We start from the raw sequence: 25,925 nt of genomic DNA on the forward strand, positions 1-25,925 counted from the left end.
CTAAGTAAAATACATTAACTAGAAGAGCACTTATTTACATTTAAAAACAAAGCCTCCAAAAGGTGTAAAGTTTATTAATATCTAAAAAACAGAACAGCAGAGAGCTACTGAATGTGGGATAATTACTACTTATTCACCGGTTTTACTGCAGGAGGTACTTTTTAAATCACCATTTCAAATCAAAGTACAGTTTTTTTCTAGAAACAGCAGTGTTTCACCCTTCAGGTAGAAGACTACATTAAGTGCCCCAATTAGAAACAGATAAATGAATACCTTAAAAATATATAAAAAAGGGTAACTGCTACTTGAACATGAATTTCCACAAAATTATTCTTGTGCCTAACTCAGTTGCTTAGAAAAAGGTAGCTTAAAAAAAAAAAAAAAAAAGCAATACATGAATATGCCTTCACTTAAGTACATGCTCTCAAGCAAGTTTTAAAAGAAAAGTGGAAATTAGGGTTTCCAGAGTTTTAGGAGTCCATCTTCACTGTAGGTAGCAATCAGGTTTTGATGAGGGTGATGTGCAATACCAATCACATCCTTCTCGTGAACCTGGGAAAAGTAAAGCACTGGGTTAGAGGATATAGATCTATATAAATCACACTGAAGAAGCCTCCAGAGCTGTGGGAAGGAGGAATGAAGCTTCCACTTCTCACCAAAGAAATCAAACTTTAAAGGAACCTCGAAGAGGGCTAAATAAAAAGTGAGGCTATCACACTGCTGGTTCACATTTTCTGTACTGTTTTTTACAATGTGTGAATAATGCTTTGTCCCAAATCACTTTCACATTACAGCTGATCCTGTTTACCATCATTTTTGTAAAGTTCGTAAGTTTTGTAAATTCTAGGCCAAGACAGAGGCTAATAAGACTAAAGAATATCATCAGCTTAGTGAACTTGTATTTTCTAGATCCCTCAGCTAGGCTCCTCTGAGATCTGTATGGAGTTCTGATAGGGCAGGTGCACCAAAACTACCTCAAGAACCAGCTGAGACCAAGAGATGATTTTCTAACATGGGCATGTATGCAATTTTTTATATGTTTACATTCTCACTTCTTCCTGGGCCACAGAAAACTATGTTTTCCCTTTCCCTCCTTGCATTCAGTCAGACATGTGACTGAATTCTAACTAAAAAAGAATGAGGAACAAAGTAATATAAGCCACTTCCAGATGTGAGTCTCAAAAACATCTAGTATAGCCCTCAGCTAGTTTATCTCCTCCTGAAATCTTAGAGGCCACATATTCCAAATGACACAACTAGAAGATGGAGGAAGACCATCTCCTATCACATTGTGGCACAGCAAGAAATAAGCTGTATTTGTGGCTTTTTGGGGGGGTATAGCTAATCTAACTAGCTGGACAGGCATGTTCCCTTTCTTATTCTCTGCCTTACCTATACCCTCCTAGTCACTTAAGGCTGAGCTGCTCACTGAAGGATCACTTTTCCTGAGAGGAGGTAATTCCATACCATTATTTATGGGCCCTTTATTTTATTTGATGATATCATTTTATATTTTCTATATGAAGGTTCACACAGCAGTCTGGAGACGGTTTACCTCAGCGTTCAGAAAGACACAAGTATGAATGAAATTTCTTTAGATGGCCTCAAATCTGTAATACTCACTGTCAAGGTTCTCTCCAGTTTGCCAGTGACTGTGCTAAAACAGTAGAGCACAAAGTCCTCCCCTACGCAGTAGATCCATTCACCACGGGGAGATAGGGCACAGCAAACGAAATCACCACCTTCTCTCTTACCAGAGCTGAAGCTTCTGACAATCTAGATCGTACCATAATACCCGAGGCAAAAAAAAAAAAACATCTGGATTAGACCGATTCTAAAGCAGCAGTCTTAACATCTTTACATTGTTATTTTGCATTTTGGTTTATTGACATTTAGAATTAGATCACCAATTACACTCACTACTGAAATCCTCTTGCCTGTGAAATATTCAATGGATAAGCTATCTAAACTTAATCATATATCCCAACTTACCAATCCTTTTTTACTCAAATCATTTTACCCTGAAGCAAATTCATTACCACCCAAATTCTAAATCGATATACTACCGGTTCTCAATGCTTTGTGGGCTAATACTCCACTGTTTCCTCTAACAGAATGATGCTTTCCTCATGCAAGATGGAACTGTCTCCAAGACCTTACTTGTTCTATTTTACACACCACATCATCATAAATCAAGCTGAGAGAAACCAATCTCAAAAAGTTACATACCATATGATTCCATTTTTACACCATTCTCAAAATGACAAAATAATGGAAAGCAGATCAAAGGTTGCTAGGGTTGGGGAGAAGGTTTGCCTATAAAGGTGTAGCATGAGGGAGCTCCCTTGGGGATAGTGAAACAGTTCTGTATCCTGATTGTGGTAGCAGTTACAAAAATTTATACGTCGGAGAAAATTTCATAGAACTTGTTGCCTCAAAATGTTGTAAAGATTAGTGAAATCCACATAAGGTTAGTATTTGAATTAATAGTATTGTATCAATGTCAATTTCCTGGTTCTTGATAACTGTACAATGGTTCTATAAGATGTTATCAGGGAAAGGGTGTGCACACAGGGACTCTTCATCCTGTACCAGCAGAAAACTATGAAGTAGGCAACTACAGCTGTTGTGCAGGGGCCCAGTGGACAGAATAGAGCAGCCAGCTCAACCGTGGGCTCTTTTTGTCCGTCAGTTTACTTAGTTCAGTCAGTCTGTCTATTTAATCTCTACACCCTGAGATCAAGAATCACATTGCTCTTCTAGCCAAGCCAGCTAGGTGCCCCTCGACCATTGGTTCTAAACTACAAATTTATCAGTGATAAGGACTAACGGAATGGAGATGGTTCCAGACACAAGGTCCTGGCACTTCTCCATGCTCAGCAGGATCCCCAAGGGCTCAAGCCAACATTTTAGTAGCACCGCAACACATTCCCTTGACACTCCTAATGTCCCTGGTGCTACAAAAGTGAGGTTTCTTGGGAACCATGCAGGCATCCTGACTACAAATATACATCACGAAGACACTGTTGCCCTTCTATGAGAGTTCTCCTCTTAGATGGTGTGGTAACTAGGAGATGTCCTAAGTTAGTAATCCACATACCATAGCTCCCTTAACTCAGGGTTTGTTACCTACAACACAGGTCTGAACTGCACATGTCCACTTACACACAGATTTTTTAATTTAATACTTTTTTTTAAATAATCTCTACACCCAGCATGGGACTCAAACTCACAACCCCAAGAAAGTCACATGCTCTTCTGACTGATCCAGCAACCCACAGATTTTTAGAAACAGTATGGGGATGCTTGGGTGTCTCAGTTGATTAAGCATCTGCCTTTGGCTCAGGTCTTGATCCCAGGGTCCTGCATCAGGCTCCCTGCTCAGTGGGGAGCCTGCTTCTCTCTCCCCCTCTGCCCCTCCCCCTGCTCATGCTTTCTCTCTGACAAATAAATCTTTGACTTGATCCCAGGATCATGACCTGAGCTAAAGGCAGACACTTAACCGACTGAGCTACCCAGGTGCCCCCCTTATGTTTTTCTTATTTACCTTTTCTCTAAGCTTACTTTATTGTAAGAATACAATATATAGGGATGCCTGGATGGCTCAGCGGTTAAGCATCTGCCTTTGGCTCAGGGCATGATCTCAGGGTCTTGGGATCAAGTCCTGCATCAGGCTCCCCACAGGGAGCCTGTTTCTCCCTCTGCGTATGTCTCTGCCCCCTCTGTGTCTCTCATGAATAAATAAATAAAATCTTAAAAAAAATACAGTATATAATACACATACAAAATACATGTTAATTGTTTATGTTATCAGTAAGGCTTCTAGTCAACAGTAGGCTGTTTGTCAACAGTAGGCTGTTAAGTTTTAGGAGGAGTCAAAAGTAATATGCAGATTACTGTGCAGGGCATCAATGCCCTTAACCCCTATATTGTTCAAGGGTCAACTACATAAGGTTTTTGGAGTGATGAATCCATATTTGGTTACGGGAAGGGCCAGAACAAAGACATAATTTAGGAATGGCCTGCAAGATCTGTGCAAACGCACTTTCTGAGCACTCACCTGCCCCTGCATGTTCATGATGACCACGGTATTTGATCTGTTGCACACCACAAAGTGCTCTGGGTTTTTAGGAAGCAGGATCACACTGTTGACAGTGATATCTGTCCCTGCAGTGCTGCCCAGGGATTTAAAGGTATTTGAACATTCTGTGGTCTTCATATTCCAGATCTATGACACAAAAATTTAAGGCATAAACATTTTTGGGGTATAAGAATTTCAAAGTTTTGGGTTTAAAAAATGAACATTTGATAACTAAAAATGAATAACACTGACTCAGAAAAAAAGCTTCATTAGTCGTATCAAATACCTAGCTTTGCATATACAAAGTAAGCACTCAGCATGGTTGCTGATTAATTAGTATCAACAAGTCACAAAGCTATATAATAAAACCTTTTAAAATCTATGATCTCTTTCAAAATTTTCCTAATGAGCTATGTATCTTTAAAATTTGCTATGTATCAACACTGCTACGGTCAACCAGAAAGCCACCCTTATCTGGACATCAAAATAATATATAGGCTTTTTTAGAATTATATGCTTGGGACTCTATCCTGAGATTCTGATTTGATAGCTCTGAGAGGGGGCATAGGCATGTCCATTTTTAAAAAGCTCCACAAATGATTCCAATGTACAGCTTGAACCACTGTACAGAAGCCACAGTGTCGATACATACAAAGGGATCTATGAAGTCACTCTTGGCCACATGTATTACCTCTCCCAGCCCAAAATCTCCCTAATGCTTTTCACCTTGCCCTTCTGGGCTGTTATGAACTGATAGGGTTAAATCAGACTTCACAATTAACTGAAATCAGAGATGTGCTTAAAGAAGGAATGGACCAAATCTTGCATGGATGACACTGTCTGGACACCATTCACTTTATATATATATATATATATAAATAAATATACTACACACACACACACACACACACACACACACACACACAAAAGCCTCAAAGGCATAGACTGTTGTTTCCTTTGTGCTTTCAACCGAGCTTCTTACGAAATGGATGTTGAATATCTGTAACAGGAGGAAATAACTGCCTCACTAATGCCCCAGTATTTATTTCCTAATAAATACTGTTCTCATCTGCCCAAATCTCCTCTCTAAAGCCCAACTGCCTAGTAGAAAAATGAACTTTTCAGTGATGAAGAGTTCTAAGGCACCCAGCATTTTCCGTCCAAAAAGTCTATGAGACGTTATACCTGACTTGCTGAAGAAGAACTAAAGGAAAAACCACAAAACTAAGCAAGACAGACAAGCCACCTCCTATTGGCATTTTACAGGTTGTAAGACACATATACAAAGCACAAAGGGCAAATCCCATGACTAAAGTACTAAGAGCACTGTGGATCTCCCCATCCATCCTGAGAAAGACTCTCCTACCTCAGGTTCCTGGTTCAATTCCCAAGTGAGAACAAGCAATATCAGACGGTAGTCTTTTAGGCATTTGTGTTAAAATGCTTACGGCTTCTGCCACAACTACACACTTACATAAGGCAATTTAAAAGCAGGTCCAGAATATAAATGGAGATCTCAAAGATCTCCAGCCATTTTCTATTTGGATTTCTCATCTCTTCTAGGAAATGAGGCCTGCTATTAAAATAACTAAATCTCTTAAGATGCTAAAGATCTGATACTCTCCCCGATAGCTGAGAACAGTGAGTATCTGAGAGAGGGCTTAGTTCTACTCTACACCTCTCCTACCCCTCTCTAAATGCTGTTCAAAAGGCCCCTAAATGTGGGGGGTCAAGGGTGGGGTGAGACTATACAACAAAAAAGAGATCTATTTATCTGGCCACTAAGCCCTTTGTAAACTTGACTATTGTGGGTGAAACATATCTATATCAAGACAGAATTTAACCACTATAAATGAGGGGAAGACAAGTATAGGCCTCTACACCCTTCCTCTTTTCCTACAGGTGATAAAGTCTGTTCTGATTATGTAAGTGTGAAATCCAACACCTTTCAATAAGGATTCACCAGAGAGTTATTATTATGTCTCAGACTCCCCTCATTTACAGCTAAAACAGCTAATAAAGAAGTTTACTCCACCACAATCATCACCATTATCACCACTGAAAATTCTTCAAAGGACAAAAAATAGAAACCCCAAAATAAACCAGTATCAAATACTTAACCTTTACAGTGCCATCAGAGGATGCACTAATAATATAATGTCCATCTTGTGTAAAAGTTGCTTCATTAACAAAGGAGGAATGGCCACGAAATTCCTTCAGTGTTTTCCCAGATTTTAACCCGTGAATTCTATCACAAACAAAAGAAAACGAACAGTTAATATTCTATAGACTACAACTGGGACCAAATGTTGAATATACTTTCAATGAATTACAGAAGTTCAAATTATAATATCAGGTGAAGAAAGAGGACTATGCAATTACATACGCAGTATAATTTTCATTAAGTCAAACAAAACCAAACCAAAAGCTTGGCCCATAGGCTTCTGCTCAGAGACAGACTTCTAGGCTTGGCTATATTGTAATGTGTCCTCCATGGTGCTTTTAATGCAGGCCGGTCCAAAAATATCGCACTTTGAGAAACATGAGGCACTGCTATAATCCCTTTCTAGTCTCTCTTCTGGGTGGACTCAAATGAACAAAATAATGAGGTCTCCACATACTCTCCATATAACACCATCTTGGTTAAAGCATAAGGAATCATTAGTATCTCCCTCGAGTGCTTCATCACAGCAAACCCAAGTGAGGGAGTTTGGGGACTCTTACTTACCTAATTGTCTGGTCAAAAGAGGCACTAAGGATCTGACTGCTATCCTTAGAAAAGCTTAGACAGGTGACACCTTTACTGTGAGCCCTTTCAAATCTCCTTAAACATTGTCCACTCTGAATCTTCCATACCTTTATTAAAAAAAATAATAAAAACTTGTAAATAGTGTCCCACTGTAGCCTGCAGGACCAACCAAGCAAGATGCAGTGCTCAATGATGCACTAAAACAGTATTAAAAATGCATGCTAACAGCTGGCTATGGCTGCTTCACGTAGTGCAATAACGGAACCCTCTGAAACTTAAAACCTCTTTCCTTATAAATTATTAAAACAAAAATTTAGACTCGAAGTTCACTTAGCAGAGACCATTTCTATATTTTATCTAGCGCAGGGTGTTTTACCAGCAATTAAATACAAACCACAGGTAATCAACTGCAGACTCTTCCATTCCCTAAAAAAACTCAAAGTAAAACACATCAGAGAAGGTGAGCCACTGGAGGGTATTACGCTGAGTGAAGTAAGTCAGTCGGAGAAGGACAAACATTATATGTTCTCATTCATTTGGGGAATATAAATAATAGTGAAAGGGAATAGAAGGGAAGGGAGAAGAAATGTGTGGGAAATATCAGAAAGGGAGACAGAACGTAAAGACTGCTAACTCTGGGAAACGAACTAGGGGTGGTAGAAGGGGAGAAGGGCAGGGGGGTGGGAGTGAATGGGTGACGGGCACTGGGGGTTATTCTGTATGTTAGTAAATTGAACACCAATAAAAAATAAATTAAAAAAAAAAAAAAAGAAGGTGAGCCAGGGTAGAAAACAGAAAGGGCATGATGAGCAGATCTGAGTTGAAGTCCCAATCTATCACTTACAACTGTGTGACCTTAAACTGATTATTGGACCTCCCTAGGCAGAGTTATTAGAATTAAACAAGAAACAGTAAATTAGCATAAAGTGGATGTTCAACAAAGAATAGCTGTTATTAAGCTATCACATGTAGAACACTACCCCACTGCAGAAGTCTCAAAATGTCTACATATAAAAGTTTTTGCCACTAATAAATACCTTGATTTTTCCATCTTGAGCCCCAGTTGCTAACATTTCTGTATCTCTGCTAAAACACATGCAGAGAACAGCATCATCCATCATCATAAAGTTATCCTGGGCCTGGTATTTAAGATCCTAAAGGAAACAAAGATAGGCAGTTACCAAAATAACACAAAACTCCCAGTTACACCAGATCTCTACAAACTCACTACAAGCAGAATAATGGACTGTGCCTACTCTAAATATCGAAGGCAAATACTAGTGACATGAACATGTGTTCCTAATGAACTGATAGTGCTGAGAATAATTATAGTATTATTGTATTAATGATTATTAATATTGTAAACAATTCTGATCTAACACTCTAATCTTTTGGTTCCTGATCTTTTTTCTATGCAAAATTCCCCTACAACTTCACATTGTAAGTTTTTTATGTATCTGAATTTATTTTAGGGATATGATGTGAAAAACCAATGTCTTTTTCCAAATTGTTACCTCCTTTTTCCTAAAACTATGTATTGACTAATCTACTTAATTGTGATGTTTCTTTTATCATTCCTTATTGTTCAAAACAGAGTACCTTTATTTTTTCCTAAGGGTCATGGTTTAAAAAAAAAAAAAAGCAAACTATAAGGAAATATATGTAGTAGAAAATGAAAACCACTCATGAATTCACTACCCATGGAGTAGAAGTTAGTATTTCTATGACAAAGACTGTATTTTAAATCAGTGGATAGTCAATAAATACCTATTTAGGAAAAAAATTAAGTTGAATCTACACCAACTTCATCCTTCTAAACAAATTCCAATGAATCAAAAAGTAAACATAAAATGAAACATGAAAGCAATAGAAGTTGAAGAAAAAGATGGATAAAGGTAATTATACAAAAAAATTTAACTCTATAAAACAAAATGATGAGCAAAGTCAAAAGACAACAATCAAAATTGAAAAATATTTGCAATACATATACAAATACTGATTTCCTCAAACTGTTCCTAAAAATACGAATCCAAAAGAAAAATAGGTAAAGGATATGAAGACTTCACAAAACAGGAATTATTGGTGGCTTTTCACATATAAAAAGATAATCAATTTCATTTATAATGAGAGAAACACACAATTAGTATCACAATTACATTAGATTAGAAATAGTAAGTAATTGCTTATATATGCCTAGAAATTCCAGAAGGTTACATAAGCAACTGATAACCCTGGTGGGACCAAGGAACAGAATTAACCAACTGAGGGACAAGAGTAGGGGAGGCAAGACTCTTTTAATGAGTAACTTTTCTATTTTACAAAATGTTGTATCAGATGAGGCACTTGGGTGGCTCAGTCAGGTAAGTATCTGACTTCAGCTCAAGTCAAGATCTCAGGTCCTGGGATGGAGCCCTGCCCCTGGCTCTGCGTTCAGTGGGAAGACTGCTTCTCTCTCTCTGTCTCCCTCTGCCCCTTCCCTTTCTCATGTTCGAGCTCTCCCTCACGCTCTCAAATAAATATTCTCTTTCAAAAAACTGTTCTATCAGATGTATATATTACTCATTTAAAAAATAAATTTATATTGTAAATTTATATTTTGTTTTTATATTTAAAAACAAAAAATAGATAACTCTACTAGAAAAGTTGATATATTTTAAATACTTTACCTTTCTGATTTTTCCAGTTGTAAAGTTCCAGACTTCAATGAATCCATCAACAGACCCAGTGACCAAATACTGACCATCTGGAGAAAATCGAGCACACTCCACATGTGATTTCTGACCAAACTGTTTCAAATGAAACAATGAAACAGATGCATTTTTATCTACTGACCTTAAATCAATTTCCATTTTAACCTTTTGAGAAATCCTGCCCTAGTAAAGGTCACAGCAAGCCTTTATTACAGAATATTGAGAAGTATTTCTGTATCTAGAAACAGAGACAATGGATATATTTTCTCTGACCAGTTTTAGGTCTGGGCTCTCAGTTGAAACTAGGGTTTTTAATGTGAAGTTGGTATTCCCAAAGTAATGTGAAAGAACTACTTTAGCACAGGACTTGGAACAAATAATCCTATAAAATAATAAGTTTTTACTTGAGGCAGCCACTATTAGTATGACTTTCACACTCAATATGTTTTACATCTAGAGGAAAAAAATTCATTTTTTCAAAATAAATGTATGTTTTCCTATACTATTTTGTAAACAAATTTTCCATTCTGTTTCTTTTCATGACCTTTATTTAATCAAGTGATAATGTGTGGCTGACTAACTCTGGAACTAATTCAAGGCGACAGAATATTTGCCTAGGAGAGGTATCCTGAGCATTTACCAGCAGTGATGTTCCCAATAACAGATGAAAACCACAGAACGTTAGACAAATGAGAACGGAGAAAAGCTGTACTATGAATTTCACTTTAAATGCCAGAAAAGGAAGTGTTTATAAAACAAAATCTTGGGGCGCCTGGGTGGCTCAGTCAGTCAAGTGTCTGCTTTCAGCTCAGGTCATGATCTCTGTGGTCCTGGGGTTGAGCCCTGAGTCAGGCTCCCTGCTTGGGGGGGTGAAGGGGGGGTCCACTGCTCCCTCTCTGTTCCTACTTCCTCCATCTTCTGCTCTCTTGCACTCTCCCTCTCTCAAATAAATAAATAAAAATCTTAAAAGAAAAAAAAGAAAAAAATCTTAGCCTGGCAGCCTAATTATAATGCATTTCTATTTGTCTCAAGGCTTCAGTTAGGTAAACAATAGTGCCACTCAGAAATATCTTTACATGTGAATCAAAACATATAATCCAGAAAAGATAAATTCAAAGCTCTAAGCCAAAGTCCAAGATTTGAAGAATATGAAATATTTCAAAATCCATATATTCAGTAAGAGCACAAACCCAGAGAGAAACTAATATAAAGAAGATGCTGAAGTAGCAAATATGTTTGTAATTCTGGGAACTAAAGCAATTACTTGATTGTGCTTTTTCCTAAAAAAGTCTCAGATTAAAACAATTTAAAAAGAAATAAACGAACAAACAAGAACCAGCCATGAAATGATAAAATTATTTTTCTCAAACACCACACAAGCCTGGTACTTTGCTGGACATGTAGCAGGCAAAAAACACCTATGTTGAACAGGACAAATACACAGAAAGTTCATACTTAGCTCCAGGCTTAACCAAAGAGCTAACCATTCTTCTAAAGGAGGGCCTTCTGGGAGAAGTACAAGGACACATGATGGGCCAGCTGCCAAATTTATGTTCACTTGGATAAGCATCTGAAGTGTGCCACTGCCAGACCCCAAGAGGACCCCAGCGGCAACCCTGAATGTTGTCAGAGCTGGAGAATGAGTTCTCCCATCCTGGCACATGGCGTGGTTGAGCAAGCACATAGAGTCCTTGACAAATGATTACCAAATGGCTGAGCATCTAAGGATCCTACCTTAATATGCCTGCTCAGTTGTGTAGGAAACTTTTCTTCTTCCACATCTTTGACAGCTGCTTTGCCTCGGAACAAATCTATGGTCATGCCAGGAGGAAGCAACCCCTGGTGCTGCTGCCACTTCAGTGCCTATGAGAAAAGAAATGTCCAGTGATCTACTTGGTGCTTTTAAGATCTGGACCTAACTGCTCAAAGCCAAGCCCAAAAGGATCAGGTTAACATCCAAACATCTTTGACCATCCAAAAACAACATACTCTGTGCGACTCTCTGTATCTCAGGAACACAGGCTGATCTGATCTCAGGGTGGAAGGGAACTCTGAGAGCCAACAGGTCCATGTTTCCATATCTATTTTTTTTATAGGTTTGACTTTTATTATAAACAAAATGTGGAAAACAAAAATCTCCCATAGTTCCAACAGCCAAATACAGCCACTGTTAGTTACCATTTTATGTATACCTTCTAGCATGTTTATTAATTAACATACCTATAACTATCCTCTATATAAAATTTTATATTCTATTTTCACCTATCATCAAATCATGCAATAACATAACTATCATTTCACTGACTGTAAAATATACCCTACCTGGTAAATATTTAACAGTTTAATTAATATATTAATGGACAGTCACACTGTGACCAATTTTCCACATGGCTAAATTATGCCACAACAAATACTTCTGAACATAAGGCTTTTTCTATTTAGAGGGTAATACTCACTTAGAATAGATCCCTAGAAGGATTATTGAATCCAAAAAAGAATTAAGAATGGTTAAGGTTCTTGATATATATTGCCAAACGGTTTTCTCAAAAGGTTTCAAATTCAACACTCTTTATGACTACATTTGGGGAATGGAAAAATCATGGATTTTGGAGACTGATGGTCCTAGGCTAGATCATTTGCCAAATCTTAGTCCGATTCCCAATTTATTTCCTCTTCTGTTTACTCTTTATTTATGTTCTCTGCGCACTTATCTATCTATTGTATTTTTCTTATTTTTCCTATCAATCTGTGAGCTTTTAATGTGATCAGGTATTTGTTATTTATGATTGCCAAAAAGAATGCTTTTCCAATCTGCCTATTTTTGATTATAGCTTAATAGGTTTCTTTAGTTAAACTTTTAAGTGATTAAATTTGTTGATCTTTCCTTTGGTGCTTACTCCCTAATTACAGGAAGTCCTTCCTTATCAAAAGGTTTGATACATTATTTCTGGTTTGTCTACTTTCTGACGTAACTTTCAATCCATCTGAAATTATGCTGTATAAAATGAGGTGAATCTGATCTGAGCTTTTCCCCTCATTCTAAAGTAAGTGCCCCAGATTTACTGCAAAGAGGCTATTTATATCTCTATTAATCATTTGTACCCTGTGCTATTTATAAAAATCTATTACTCTAGTTTTCAGTTAACAATGCTAGTAATACTACTAGTACTATTTAAAACACACACACACACACACACACACACACACCATCAGCAGCTATCATTTACTTAGGATTTACAAGGTGCCAGGCCAAAAAAAAAAAAAAATTTTTTTAACTGAAAAAAAAAAGCGCCAGACAATTCAGGAAATGCTTTAAATGTGTTTTCTCATTCAATCCCAACTATATCACTATGAGTAAATGGGATCAGAAAAGTTAGGGAAGCACATGGCTGACTGAGTCAGTGGAGCATGTGACTTTTGATTTCAAGGTCAGGAGTCTGAGCCCCACACTGGGTGTGGAAATAACTTAAAAAAAAAAAAAAAGTTCAGGGCACTTGGGTGGCTGAGTGGTTGAGCATCTACCTTTGGCTCAGGTCATGATCCCAGGGTCCTGAGATAAGTCCCACAACAGGCTCCCCATGGGAAGCCTGCTTCTCCCTCTATGTCTCTGCCTCTCTGTGTCTCTCATGAATAAATAAATAAAATCTTTAAAAAAATAAAAAATTAAGAAGTCCAGCAAAGTTAGGTAATGTGCCAAAGACCACATCAGTTGGTAAGTGAGAGATCTTGGCTTCTAAAAACAGTAAACATTTCTTCCAATTTGCCGTGACAGTGTCCTGGCAAAATGATCAACAATACCCTCAAGCCATCCCAGATGGAATAATATATTCTATGGTGATCATAATTCTAACTAATTCTAGAGCTTATGTTACTAACCACTAATCTATACTGCTTCTCCCAGGAAAGATGAGGGCGGCATGCCACAGGTGTTGGTACAAGCAGCTCTACAGGTATTCCCAACTCTAAAGATGTCTGATTTATTTAGCCTGTACATAGTTTATATACAGGAAACAGTACCAGGAGTGCAGGGTAATTTCAGTTCCACAGACTTTAATTACCTGCCCCAGCAATGCCATGAGACGAGATGGAGGCACCACACTGACTTCCCCAGCTAAGGCCTGGGCAATAGCTGCTCTTCTCTTCTCTTTGCTACTTCCATCTGGGTATGCCTGAAAAAGAAGGAATAGCATCATTTCTAAGAAACAGCTACAGGGTATGAGTGTGCCTATTTAAATACAACAATAATCATCAAGCAGAAACATTTTTTAAAAACATAAAAAGAAATACCTGGCTAAAAAAGGGATTAGTCATATTAATCCATTAAAACAACTTCCCAACTCTCCCCACTTGCATTTCAAAGAGCTGGGAAAGAACTGAGGTCAGCCAATCCATACTGTTATTTCTGAAAGGGTCCAAGTAAACCACATCAAAGCCAGAGTTGTTTCTCTAGTTTTTTGAAAAATCTGCAGAAATAATGATTCTTTTAGTAATTCTTTGGTAATTTATTTGGGCCCAATGACTCCCAGCCCAGAAGTTCTTCACCACCTCTAACTTGAATCCTGTCATGGTAATCTAAATTTCTTTCCTTTAGCCTCACGGTTTCTGTGAGTTTACCTTAACTTTCCATCATTACCTAGGACCTATTAAATTATTTTCCCTCCTATTTAGACTAATAAAGGGCTGGGTGAGAAATAATGAAACTATACATATAATAAGATTTGGAAAGAAGAAAAGATTATTAAGTCACCACACTCTACCAGTAAGCTGAGACAAAAGCAGGAGCTTTATAAGAACTAAGAAAGTTGGGAGAAAACTGCACTTGCAGGGCCAAGGGACACAAATGCACACTAAATATATGAGTAGTCAGGATATATGAGCACTTCAGGGTCAAATAAGTACTTGGGCTAAAATGGAAATTACATCAGAGTAAATTTTTTTGTTTCTTTAGTAATCAACATACAACCCTCTAAAATGTGGTGTGCAAGGAAAGGAAGACCTTCAAAAACTCAAGAATACTGAACAAGATTATTCTCTTTAGCATATATAAATTTCTTTTTTTTTTAAGTTTTTTTATTATTATTTTTTTTTTTTTTAATTCATGAGAGACACAGAGAGATAGAGAGCCAGAGACATGGGGGGAGAAGCAGGCTCCATGCAGGGAACCCAACGTGGGACTCCATCCTGGAACTCCAGGATCCAGGACCACGCCCTGAGCTGAAGGCAAACCTCAACCCTTGAGCCACCCAGGCATCCCTGCATATGTAAATTTCAATCAACATACATAAACAGTAAAGTAACATTCTCAAAAATTAAAGCAAAGTCACAAACAGTATCCAATAAAATGGTAAAAAGCAGATTACATTATTGCATGTTTTTAAAGTTAACAAGTTTCTTGTCATACCTCACGAGGATCAAAATAAGACCTGGCCAAGAGGTTCTCCAAATGAATATACCGTTCTGGCTGTGTTTGTTTTAACATGATCATGGGGTCAGTCTGTCTCAGGAGTGACCTGGCGGCCCCCAATTCACGCAACTCTATCAATTCTAGAACAACCTGGATAATTGAAAGAAAATGTCTGTTTCAATGCATTCTCTTAGTACTCTTTCAGTACAATTTCTGATTCAGAAATGGCCTCCAAACATGATTTCCAATATTAGGAAATGCTCCTTCCTCTTTTCCCTAGCATTTTCAGGTGGACAAATAAAGCAATTATAAATGGTAACTTCAATTTTTTTTTTTAAGATCTTATTTGAAAGAGAAAGAGAGCAAGTGGCGGGGAAGGGAGAGGAAGAGGGAGAAGCAGACTCCCTGCTGAGCAGCAGAACCTGATGCAGAATTTGATCTCATGACACTGAGATTATGACCTGAGCTAAAGTCAGACACTTAACCGACTGAGCCACCCCAGTGCCCTGGTAAATTCAATCTTTCAACTTCTGTTCTTCATTTTTATCTACCCATCTCCTCTCACCTCAGGCTCCCTGTTTAGAATACAAAACCCAAGAAAATTAAAGATGAGAATATTTCCATGGGCTCCAGAGAAACCTTTCTCCAGTTAACAAAATTTTCTTTTTTTTTTTTTTTAATTTTTTTTATTTATTTATGATAGGCACACAGTGAGAGAGAGAGAGAGAGAGAGGGAGGGAGGCAGAGACACAGGCAGAGGGAGAAGCAGGCTCCATGCACCGGGAGCCCGACGTGGGATTCGATCCCGGGTCTCCAGGATCGCGCCCTGGGCCAAAGGCAGGCGCCAAACCGCTGCGCCACCCAGGGATTCCCCCCAAAATTTTCTTTGGGGAATTACTGAACTCATGTGGATTGTAAATAAACAGACCAACTATCCTATTTTTATTTCAAACAACACTATATTCCTATTTCTAGCAAGCCCATTCTGTTATCATACAAGTGTATAATAACGAATTTGTATGATTTCTGTCCTGGTTTCCTGGCAAGGAGCTTCTAAAAACCTTGGAATTTCCCTAATGATAGGAATATATTCATTATTAATGAGCCTTGCATCACATCTGAGTTTGTGCTATGAAGACAGCTCATGGAAAAGGCTGGTTGCCAGAAAGACCAATCCTATTAGAAGGTTGAGGTTTTGAGCCACCCTAACCTCCAAGGAGTGGTAGAGCGGGAGACTGAAAGAAACCCCAATAAAAACCCCAATGGAGCTTCCTGGTTGGTAAACACATTAATAAGCCAGGTGAGAGAGATGCTCTGATTCCATAGGGAATCAGAGCATTAGAAGCTCTGGACTCAGGACCCTCCTAAACTTCACCTTTATATGTCCCTTCATTTGACTAGTTCTGATTTGTATTCTTGATAATAACACTGTAATCACAAATATAGCACTTTGCTGAATTCTGTGTTTCATTCCAGTGAATTATACATTCTGAAAGGGTCATGGGCAACCTCAGATATGCAGCCACTTGGTCAGAAGTATGTGTGGCCTGAGACCTGCAAAAAGGGCAGCCTGCATCTGAAGTAAAGGCTACCTTGTGGAGGACTGAGCCTTTAGCTTGCAAGGTCCACACTAACTCTGGGTGGTTAGTGCTGGAACTGAATTGTAATACACTAACTGGTTTCAGAACAATTTGTTTTGTTTTTGTTTAGAGATTTTATTTATTTATTCATGAGAGAGACAGAGAGAGAGGCAGAGACATAGACAGAGGGAGAAGCAGGCTGCCTACTGGGAGCCTGATGTGGGATTCCATCCCAGGAGCCCAGGATCAGATCCTGAGCCAAAGGCAGACGCTCGACCACTGAGCCACCTAGGCGTCCCAGAACAGTTTGTTTAATGATCACTTAAAAAATAATTTTAACTTGGGAAAATCTTGGCTTTTCAAAAAAAAAAAAGAGGAAAAAAAGATAAAAGTAGCACTCAAGCCTTGACAGTATAAGTTTTCAGGGCTATTACAATCCCCCAGAGCATTCAAGGAATGTTCACTGATGCTTCCCAGTGAGGTGGCCCACAATAAACCAATAAACCAGCATCACCTCCACTCTTACCTGTTCATAGAGATCGATGAGGGTTTTATCTGGCAATTTCAGAGACTGTATAGCCTGTAAAACAGTATCCCAATGGCCACTATTAATGTCAGCTACAAAACTCTCAATGCTGTCCACGGTATTCAGAGACACAGTAGTCTCTTCCTGTAAGGTGGCTAATGCCCGATGTAAACTGTTCTCCTTCAGATACTGCATGATGAGACGGATCACACTGAAAAAAGAAAGCAAGTCATCTAGCTCAGGAATCCTCACTCACCAAAAAGTCCACAAAATAAAGCCGCCCACCACAGCTTATTCTTATTCATATTTTATTCGGCCATCCTCCTTTCACTATTTGCTTTCCATTTCTTTATCACGTTAAGTAAACTTTCCAGAAATCACAGAATCTCAAGTTACAAGAGACTTTTGAGGATCATCCAGTCCTACTTCCATCTCAAAATTCAAGAACTGGAGTTCAAAAAGGGGATATAATTTGCCCAGTGTGTTACAGTCATCTAGAAAGGGAGCTGGTATCAAGGTGACTCTCCTACTTCCAAGTCCCAAGATCTTTTTATTATGCCAAGTTTCTTTTTCAATTTGTATGATTATATTGCTGAACACTTTTTAAAAGATTGGTTTATTTTAGATGGAGAGCAAGCATGAATGTGTGGGAAGGGGCAGAGGGAGAGGGAAGGGAGAATTGATGCAGGGCTCGACCCTGAGATCATGACTTGAGCTTAACCGACTTGAGCCATTCAGGTACTCCCATTGTTGTTCACTTGTGTGAAATATTTAAACCTACTACAGTTATTGACACAATATACTTGAAATGCTTATAGGATGATTTGGTCTATTTTTTTTAAATGACAATCAAAAAATATGAATTGAGATTTTCTTAATAGGGATTTGTTGAATAAGTAGAACTATACCATGTATAAAACCAAAACAAAGCAACACCGGCCCACTGCCTTTATTACCAGATTTTCAGGACAAGTGAAATAAAAACATTGTGGATTCACTTTCCCAAGGAAGAGAGAAGCCAGATGATTTCCAAATATGGAGAAAAGAAGCAACTACTTTCAACATGTAACAGAAAACTTTTAAGTGATTTATAGTTAAATATAGTTATTTATAGTTAAAACTTCTTGATCTTGGGCTTAATAAGGAATCTAGTGAAAAATCTGTTCATATAGACTATAAAACTTCACTGTACAATGCTATAATACACTGTTTTCCTTCTTTAAAAGTACGTATGGGATCCCTGGGTGGCGCAGCGGTTTGGCGCCTGCCTTTGGCCCAGAGCGCGATCCTGGAGACCCGGGATCGAATCCCACGTCGGGCTCCCGGTGCATGGAGCCTGCTTCTCCCTCTGCCTGTGTCTCTGCCTCTCTCTCTCTCTCTGTGACTATCATAAATAAATAAAAATTGAAAAAAAATATTAAAAAAAAAAAAAGTACGTATGTGGCTCACACTGTATTTCTTTTTTTTCTTTTTGGGGGGAGGGGCAGAGGAGAGGGAAAGAGAAAATCTTAAGTAGGCTCACACTCAGTGCAGAGCCTAACGTGGGGCTTGATCTCACAACCCTGAGATCATGACCTGAGCCGAAATCAACAGTTAAACGCTTAACCCATTGAGCCACCCAGGTGCCCCTCATACTGTATTGCTACGAACAGCAGGAGTATAGAGGGTCAGGCTGCCCTGGTTGGAAGGGCAGATTGGAATTTAGTCAATTCCCTCTATCAGGAAAAAAAAAAAAAAAAATTCCCTCTATCAGGGAGAAATAATAAACATAAAACAATAAACAAAGTTTATTATTTATTATGCATTTACTATATTGGGTACTGTCTTAAGTATTTAGGCATATTGATTCATTTATTCCTGAAAACAATGCTATGAGCTAGGTATTACTATAATGTCCATCTTACAGATGAAGATTTGACCAAGTAACAGAGATAAATGGAGAATTGAAGGCTCGAACTGACAACATGGCTCTTGAGCACATCCCAGACAGGAAAGCAAACACTCTCTTCTTAAAAACTCCTGCAGAAGGAAACTTTACTGCTACTTGCATGCAGTCTTTTCTCTCATGGTCCCTTTAAAAGATACTCAGCCTTAGATCCCTGCTATTCTAGTAATTACTGTCTTTCTTAGCATACTTCTATTTGCACTCTCCAAAAAGACACTGTCCCTGTAAAGGTCTCACATTTGACACACCTCAAATCAAATTTACTTTCTTCAAACACAATATACAGTTGACTCTTGAACAACGTAGGTTAGGGGCACTGACCTCCCCCTACAGTCAAAAATCTGCGTTTAACTTTTGATTCCCCTAAAGCTTAAATGTTAAAAGCCTGCTGTTGACTAGAAGCCTTACTGATAACATAAACAGTCAATTAACATATATTCTGTATGTTATGTGTACTATATATTGCATCCTAACAATAAAGTAAGCTAGAAGAAAGAAAATCATAAGGAAGAGAACATACACTTACAGTACACTATAAAAAAAATCCTCAGATAGGGAGACCAAACCCATGATCCTTAGGGGTCAACTGTAATACATAAAGACCTAAAAGCTTTGGAGATTGGCTGGGATTTGAATCAGAGTTGCACTTACTGTGACCTTGGGCAAGTCCATTAACATCTCTGTGCCTGTTTCCACATCTGTTAAGAAAAATACCTACTCTGTAGGGTTGAAGAAAAGGATGACTATACTGTTTATGGCATGACTAGCAGAGAAAATACTCCGTAAACAGTAGATACTATTGATAATAAAAACATTGCAGGGGCGCCTGGCTGGTTCAGTCAGTATAGTGTGTAGCTCTTGATCTCAGGGTTGTGGGTTCAAGCACCAAATTGCGTGTAGCAATTGCTTAAAAATAAAATCTTTTGGGGATCCCTGGGTGGCTCAGTAATTTAGCACCTGCCTTCAGCCCAGGGCGTGATCCTGGAGTCCTGGGATGGAGTCCCACATCGGGCTCCAGTCCCACATCAGGCTCCTTGCATGGAGCCTGCTTCTCCCTCTGCCTGTGTCTCCGCCTCTCTCTGTGTGTGTCTCTCATGAATAAATAAATAAAATCTTTTAAAAAATTAAAAATAAAAAAATAAAATCTTTTTCTTTAAAGATTTTATTTATTCATGAGACACACACACACAGAGAGGCGGAGACACAGGCAGAGGGAGAAGTAGGCTCCCTATGGGGAGCCTGATGAGGGACTCAATCCCAGGACACTGGGATGACAACCTGAGCTGAAGGCAGACACTTAACCACTGAATCACCCAGGTGCCCCTTAAAAATAAAGTCTTAAACAAACAACCCATGCAACAGCCCAAGGATGGGAGACTGGTTGGTGTCTGCTATTAGACCCCAAAGCATGGAATCCTTTCCAACTCCTGCCCTGACTCTGTCTTAGTTGACAGCACTATTACTCCTTTGCTTTATTTTTCTCAACACTTACTACCAACTGTTAAGTCTCATCTTCTACTTACTGTTTTTGTCTGTTGTCAGCCCTCTCCAATCCACATTGGCCTATAAAAGCAAGGATTTCTGTTTTGTTCATTACATCCTCCGGGTCATAGTAGACTTCAATATTTGTTGGATGAATAAACCTCTCTTTCCCTTGTGGCAGGTCTCCAGGACAAGTCCTCTCCCTTTTTTACATTCAGGACATAAATGTTATGTCTCCTGGTTCAATTATTAAATGTTGGCAAGGGCAAGGTAGAGGGTGGAGTACTGAAAGGGTTCACTAAGGACCTTCTTCAGTCACTCATTAGTCGGCCTCCCCTCCAAGTCGATCACTCTTCTGGCCCAATCTTTAAATTGTTTCTCCTTTGTAGCTACAGAGAACTCACTGCCCAATCAAAATTCAGCGCCAGATAGAGCGTGATAAAACAGCTAATTGTTCATTCATTCCAAAGGCAGTAACTGAGCCTCTACGGAGTGCTAAGCACTGGGACCATAAACAAAAGGAGCTCCTGGGCGCCTACACCGGCCAGTAGGGTGGGCAGAAAGGCAGTGACAATACTGGGTAAGTGCTGGGCAAAGGAAAGCAAAGGGGCTAAGCACCGAGGAAACGAGCCACACTGTTTAAGTGAGAGCTGGGAGAGAAGGCAGCTTAGAACCCAAGCTCTCCTGCGCAGGTAATTAATTAGGCTGGAGTCCAGAATGGATGGGCAACTTGACCCGTCACAGAACACGCCAGGAGTCGGCGATGGCTAGAACTCAACTCTTCAAGCCCTATCCTTCCCTCTAGCCCCGTGCAGTCTCCCATGGGGTTTTGGGCTTCTCGCCCGCTACTTTCTAGAGGACCCGCCTCCGAGGTAGCCAGATCCAAGATGTTTCTTTGAGGGCAAGGGAATGCCCCTCCACTCCCGAGGCTCTCCGACGCCTCCCCCGAGCCTCTTCCACCCCACACCCTTCACCTCCCCGCCCCCCGCGCTGTGCGAACTTCCGCGCCGCAGCACTCACTCCGAGGACTCGATTTCGATGGACATAGCGATATCTTCTCACGGGGGTACCAACCAGTCCACTCCGAGGCCCAGCCGCGCAGCGCACCGACTACACCTCCGGCGGCCGCCTTACGTCACTTCCGCTCGACGTCCGACGTGCGCTCCGGAGACGGCGTGTACGACCGAGGGGCGTGGAGTGCGTGAGGGGCGGAGCCTCGAGCGGCCGTTCGCGATCTGAGTCTGCGCGCCTGCCCCGCCCGCTCCGGGGACAGCCTTCTTCCCGGTCCTCCCCGTGGCTAAACTGCTTAGGAGCGCTGGTTTGGAAATGTTGCCTTCATTTAATTCAATTAATTGCTAGGTTTAAAGATAGGGTTGGATTTACCATACCTGACTGCGAGATTAATACATTCGAAACCACTGGAACCCTAGCCGACATTTGCAGGAAGAGTCAATTGAGAAGAAATAGAAAGATTTAAGAGAATAATAAGACTCTGCAGCCGAGACAGTTTAATCGGTCTAATTACGAAAAGTTTGAGACGTAGATGGGATTTGCAGACCCACTTCCCGGAAAAGAGCTAAAGTAGCTTCTAGCATTTCCAGCTAAGTATTTAGTTGAGAAGAGTTTCACTGCAAAGGTAAGGTTATTAGAAAAACAAACCAAATGGAAATGTTCAAAGGGAGGTTTGAGACTGCTTTTTATAGACTTCATACATTACGAAGTTAATAGGGACAAATGAAAGGTAGGGATGTCAATGAATTTCGTAAAGGCTAGTTTTTAAAGTATTGCCATTATGTACGAATTCTTAAAATATTTGCAGCAAAATGGTAAGAAATCTATGTTGCGAAAATTACATATTGAAATGATTTATTTGGAGATTTCCTGGCTTTCACAATCTTATCTGATACTGTCTCCAAAAGGTCCGCACAGTTTCTCTCTCGCCTCTTTTTTTGTTTTAATTTATTCATCTATTCATGATAGAAAGAGAGAGGCAGAGACACAAGCGGGCCCCACGCCAGGGGCCCGACACAGGACTCGATCCCGGGTCTCCAGGATCGCACCCTGGGCCAAAGGCAGGCGCCAAACCGCTGCGCCACCCAGGGATCCCCAACTCTCTTGCCTCTTAAATATCACTTCTCTTTTTCAAATCTTTCTCTTTGCCATCAACTCTTCAAGGACATGGCCTCCAAGATCACAAAAGTCTTAGAATGCTAATGTTTGCTCCAGCCCGGGGTGAGATAGCTAGATAGGTGTGTGATTTCTGAGATTCTTTCGATATCCCATCCCATGACACAACTTAGGAGATTATTACAATGTCTTCCTTGAAGAGTCTGCCCATTTTCAACAATAGCATACTCATTTTCTTCACCTACTACTTATCATGTTATTTTTGCTTCAATTAAGGCTACTTCCCTCTCTCACTTGTACAAATAAGTCTTCTCTATAATTATTTTAACCACACATTTTATTCTAGTGTCCACTACACCTCTGCTCTCATTTTATTTTTTTTTAATTTTTTTTTTTATTTATTTATGATAGTCACACAGAGAGAGAGAGAGAGGCAGAGACACAAGCAGAGGGAGAAGCAGGCTCCATGCAGGGAGCCCGACGTGGGATTCGATCCCCGGTCTCCAGGATCGCGCCCTGGGCCAAAGACCGGCGCTAAACCGCTGTGCCACCCAGGGATCCCTCTGCTCTCATTTTAAATGGAATGGCTTCTCTTCTTGTGACTCCTATTGAATCTTTAGGCCCAAGGATTTAAATACTGAAATACATAATTAACATATTTTACAACAATGTTTTTGTATATATTAGGCATTATATTTATTTTTTTCATTACTTCTATGAATAGATTATATTGTATAAGCATTTCAGGATAACAAAGGGAATTACCAAATATTTGAAGGGCCTTGAGCCTAATAGTACTTGAGAACATATAGGGAAAATCTCCATCACAAAAAATTCCAACATAGGGGCACCTGGGTGGCTCAGTTGGTTAAGTGTCTGCCTTCGGCTGGTTTCATGAACCTAGGGTCCTGGGAGTAAGCCCCATGTAGGGCTCCCTGCTCAGTGGGGAGCCTCCTTCTCCCTTTCCTTCTGCCATTCCCCATGCTTGTGCTCTGTCTCTCTCTGTCAAATAAATAAATAAAATCTTTTTTAAAAATTCCAACATACTATTTCCAATCTCTTATTTTTCTTACTCTCTTTAACATAAGAAAGATATTTTAGAAAATACTAAAAAGAAAAAAGAAAATAATACTTATTGTGAAAAAGACATTTATGTAAAGTGAGGCAATTTCTTTGGTTTCATTTTAGTTTCTTTTTATTCAGTCAGTTACAGGTACACTAAATTGGTTGGGCTTTTTCTCTAAAAAAAAAAAAAAAAACATGTATTATATTATCCTATTTTATGAAAGCACAGGTCTACAATTCCTTACCTAAAATTCTGAAATCTAAAAAGCTGTGAAAATTAAAGGTATTTTGTAAGTTGGCAGCACAGTCTGTCCTGAATTTAAGTAAGGCTATTTGCAGTTTTTAAAACATCTCTTAGTGTGAATATTCATATGCAGAAATGTTAACATTTAATTATGGAGTACTGCCTAGATCCTGCTGGGAGATATTATAAGCATATAAACTATACTATATTTCTAAAACATAAAAAATTCTAAAATCTAAAACATATCTAAGCTATTTTCAGAAAAAGTGTTGTGAGCCTGTTCAACCTATGTATCTATCTAATCTCTAATTGTATATATGTCAAGGCTCTTTGAAGTGATATTCACCTAACATCATCTAGGTGACAGGATTTGAACTAATATTTTATTCTCTTCTTTTTTGTATCATTAAAATGATTTTTCATAAGCATGTACAAAATTTTTTTGAATTTCAAGAAATTATAGTACTTAAAAGGCACAAATATCAGTTATCTCCAAAATTATATGGAAAAATTCAATCTATGATACTTCTAATTTCAGAGAAATAAAAATTGCTTCTAAACTAAAAGAGACAATGAGATGTGGGAAGGCACACATAAACTATTCTATCTTTTATCTGCACCACTTACTGCTTTAAAAAAAAAAAAATTCCATATTGTCAAATGGTCTTTTTTAAGTCAGAACTTATTTGTGGCCACGTCTGTGGTTTATATACCCATGACAAACAGACACCATTCCTGAGAAGTGAAATTTTATCACAGTTAGCAGCCTCATCCTTTACTTCTTAGATGTGTTGGATTTTTAATCTCTGATTAACAGCCAGTATCGCTGGCATCACACATTCTCCTCATTCATGTTTCCTCTGTAATAACAGATTTAAATATAACATTTTTGTTACCATGTCCTAAACTGCAATCCTTATCTAGTTCGGAAGGTTTTTTCCCACTAAACTAGCTGCTTATATAAGTCTTCTGTATCCCAACTATATAACCAATCAATTTCCATATCCTTTTCGTTCCCAAAGCATAAGCTTTTGTCATCTTGCTGATCCCTTATTAGCAAGACGATAAACTTTAGTGGTTACTAAAAGACCAATTTCTATCAAATTTTGTTCTTCACACTAGACAAATGAGGTGTCTTACATCTCTTTATCTGCATATGGACAAAGAAACCCAACAATACAACTTCTAACCTCTAAACCAGGCAGTAGTATTCATCAGGAAGCTTCCCACCCTCCACTCAGGGACTAGGTTACAGCCTCCTAAACCTGATTTCTTGTGAACAAATGGCCTACAGTGACCCCAAGGGAAATCTAATCTACTGATCATGTCCCCTTTCCAGAAAGCAGGCCTTTCCCAGAAGTCCATGCTTATACAGTCTATCTCCTTAATCCAGCAGAGGGCAGGCTGACCACAAAAAAGCTTCTGGATCTCCAGATTATCAAACTCATTATTAAGGAGGCGAGGTATAGGAGAGATCTTCAGACCATTGAGCAAGCGAAGTAGAAGGCAGAGTCAATATTTGCCAAAATGGGGCAAAATTTGGCCCTTCCTAATAAACTAGATCAGTTTCATCTAACATGATATTAAGGCAAAGTCTAGAGAAAAATTATCACACAATTCTACCTGTTTGAAGCAGCTCATGACTTACTAGATCTTCTAACTCAACCTTCTCTTTAATTCCCACCTCCTTCTCCAGAGCAGGAATCTCTATCATCCCTGATGAAGAACTTTCTTTTTTTTTTTAATACCCATTTGACTGAAATCCACCTGTTCCAACTTGGAACACAATGTGTTTTTCTGTAACTCCCAAAGAGCAAGGATGTTCCTTTCACAGATTGCACTGTGACCCTGGCCCTAGAGTCAAAAGAGCAGTTTCTCCACATGGATTAATTTTTATGAGGGACAAAAATCTTTTCCAGAGGTCCCTCCGCCTTCAGCTGATACAGTGGCCAAGGTGGCAGTATGTATGTGTCCATTGTCAAGTTGAAGCCATTACTGGCAAGGGGAATGGAATTACCATGTTTGGCCTGGA

The 25,925-nt window shown here is 39.1% G+C and overlaps 1 protein-coding gene across 1 annotated transcript; it reads right to left on the minus strand.

Moving 5' to 3' along the window:
* Nucleotides 1-56: 56 nt before the first annotated feature.
* Nucleotides 57-21,633, minus strand: SMU1 (SMU1 DNA replication regulator and spliceosomal factor). Its single transcript, XM_038552595.1, has 12 exons — nt 21,478-21,633; nt 17,031-17,241; nt 14,922-15,074; nt 13,579-13,689; nt 11,255-11,383; nt 9,497-9,616; nt 7,868-7,984; nt 6,810-6,937; nt 6,203-6,329; nt 4,061-4,228; nt 1,624-1,776; nt 57-552 (listed from the first exon to the last, which is right to left on the minus strand). The coding sequence occupies exons 1-12, from the start codon at nt 21,501-21,503 to the stop codon at nt 454-456; spliced, it is 1,542 nt and encodes a 513-aa protein (XP_038408523.1). The 5' UTR covers nt 21,504-21,633; the 3' UTR covers nt 57-453.
* Nucleotides 21,634-25,925: the final 4,292 nt, after the last annotated feature.

The sequence above is a fragment of the Canis lupus genome, chromosome 11 (genome assembly GCF_011100685.1).
Source record: "Canis lupus familiaris isolate Mischka breed German Shepherd chromosome 11, alternate assembly UU_Cfam_GSD_1.0, whole genome shotgun sequence".
NCBI classification, from domain to species: Eukaryota; Metazoa; Chordata; class Mammalia; order Carnivora; family Canidae; genus Canis; species Canis lupus.